This window comes from Triticum aestivum, chromosome 7D, assembly GCF_018294505.1.
Source record: "Triticum aestivum cultivar Chinese Spring chromosome 7D, IWGSC CS RefSeq v2.1, whole genome shotgun sequence".
Classification (NCBI taxonomy): domain Eukaryota; kingdom Viridiplantae; phylum Streptophyta; class Magnoliopsida; order Poales; family Poaceae; genus Triticum; species Triticum aestivum.
Window position 1 is genome coordinate 49,350,273 of NC_057814.1, and position 1,583 is coordinate 49,351,855.

General features: G+C 50.0%; 1 protein-coding gene across 1 annotated transcript; it reads right to left on the reverse strand.

Annotated features, from left to right (window-relative positions):
* Window positions 1–398: 398 nt before the first annotated feature.
* LOC123171050 (E3 ubiquitin-protein ligase RNF181-like) lies at window positions 399–1,361 on the reverse strand. The gene has a single exon (XM_044588714.1). The coding sequence runs from the start codon at window positions 1,232–1,234 to the stop codon at window positions 644–646; it is 591 nt and encodes a 196-aa protein (XP_044444649.1). The 5' UTR covers window positions 1,235–1,361; the 3' UTR covers window positions 399–643.
* Between the last annotated feature and the right edge of the window lie 222 nt (window positions 1,362–1,583).

The window sequence follows — 1,583 nt, forward strand, 5'->3', positions numbered from 1 at the left end:
GATGCAAGAACCGCGTACTCGAAAAACAACAGCTACACTGACTGAACATGCTAATGAACATGCCCACGCGACATGCAATACCGATGTAAAGGCTGATGAACATTGCAGATGAAAAACAAATTTAAATCGTTTCCGAAAGGGCAAGCTTACTCTAAACAAACGAAAGCATGCATCACAACAAACCACCCTAAGCAGCATCATCAATGTCTATATCTTTCATTCGATCCAAAAAACATATCAGCATCATGTTTGAAATAGCGGGCTATGGAAAATAGCGGCGGGTCTCCAAATCAGCTATGGCGGAGCTATAGCGGGCTAAAGCGGGCTATAGCTGGCTATTTGTGAAGGCGACCATTTAGCAGCACCCTGCTGAAAAGGCTATAGCGGATCCGCTATAGCCGGCTATTTAAAACTATGATCAGCATTCAGGTGCAAATTCGAAAGAAAAGAAAACAAGGAAAAAAACATCCAGGTGGAAATTTGAATGAAAACAAAGGCTCAAATGATACGGCTCGCAAGCCACTGCGGCATGAACTGCTAACAGGAAAACATAAAAACATCACACTATATAGATTACACGGGGAACAAAAGCGCACCCCAAATCCATGTCAGCAGGGATCTTCCCAGGTTGGGGCAATGATATTCAGCCTTCGTCTTCCATTTCATCATCATCATATTCTTCTTCTACCTCATCTTCATCATCATCATCATGATCATCGTCGTCATCGTCATCATCATCAATGTCCATGACAACGAAGTTCGTACCGTCCTGGCCATATTCTTGAATGATAACGAAGTGTCGGTATGGAGCATCCGTGGCGGCGACGATAGGCATCGCCACCACCTGGCACCGACACATGGGGCAGCCCCCCTTGGCCTGCAGCCACTTCTCCACGCACCGTCCGTGGAACCGATGTCCGCACGGAGTCTCCTTCCACGACGCCGTGTCGTCGTCCTCCAAGCAGATCGGACAGTTGAGGCCTTCGTCGGATAGCGGCGCGTCCACTGTCTTCAGCGCCTCGGCCACCACTGCTACCACAGCCGGGTCCAAGTCGTTTGGAGCATCCGCGGCGGTGACGTCTAGGGTGATGTCGGCAGCGTTCAGCGCGGCGCCAAATAGCGCTAGCAACGCGAGAGTACTTCGGCGGAAAAGCTGGCCATCCACGGCGACATCCACGAGACCGTCTCCTTCTTGTGGCAGATCTTCGGCCGTGTCCATGGCATCCGACGCCATCAAGCTAGCTCGCAATTGCGCGCGAGACGGAGAGAGAGGTTGGTGAAGCTAAACTGGATCGTCTTTCGTAGGAGATTGATGTTCGAGCAAGCGATGGGAATAATCTCGCGGCCCAGGCGACAGTGTGTATGTGTATATATGGATGGATCCAGAGTGCGTCGCTAGGTACACGTTCTGGTGTCCGAGCACATACCCTTCTCGCTGCTTTCTCTCTTGAGAAACACGTCGCGGCCGGAAATCGTGGGTTATAAGGAAAGTCCACGAGAAGCTCTTATCTTCTGGTGGCCGGGCCCAGTAACTCGTTTTTTTTTGCTGTTTAATTTTTCTTTTTCTGGTTTTATTTTGGTTC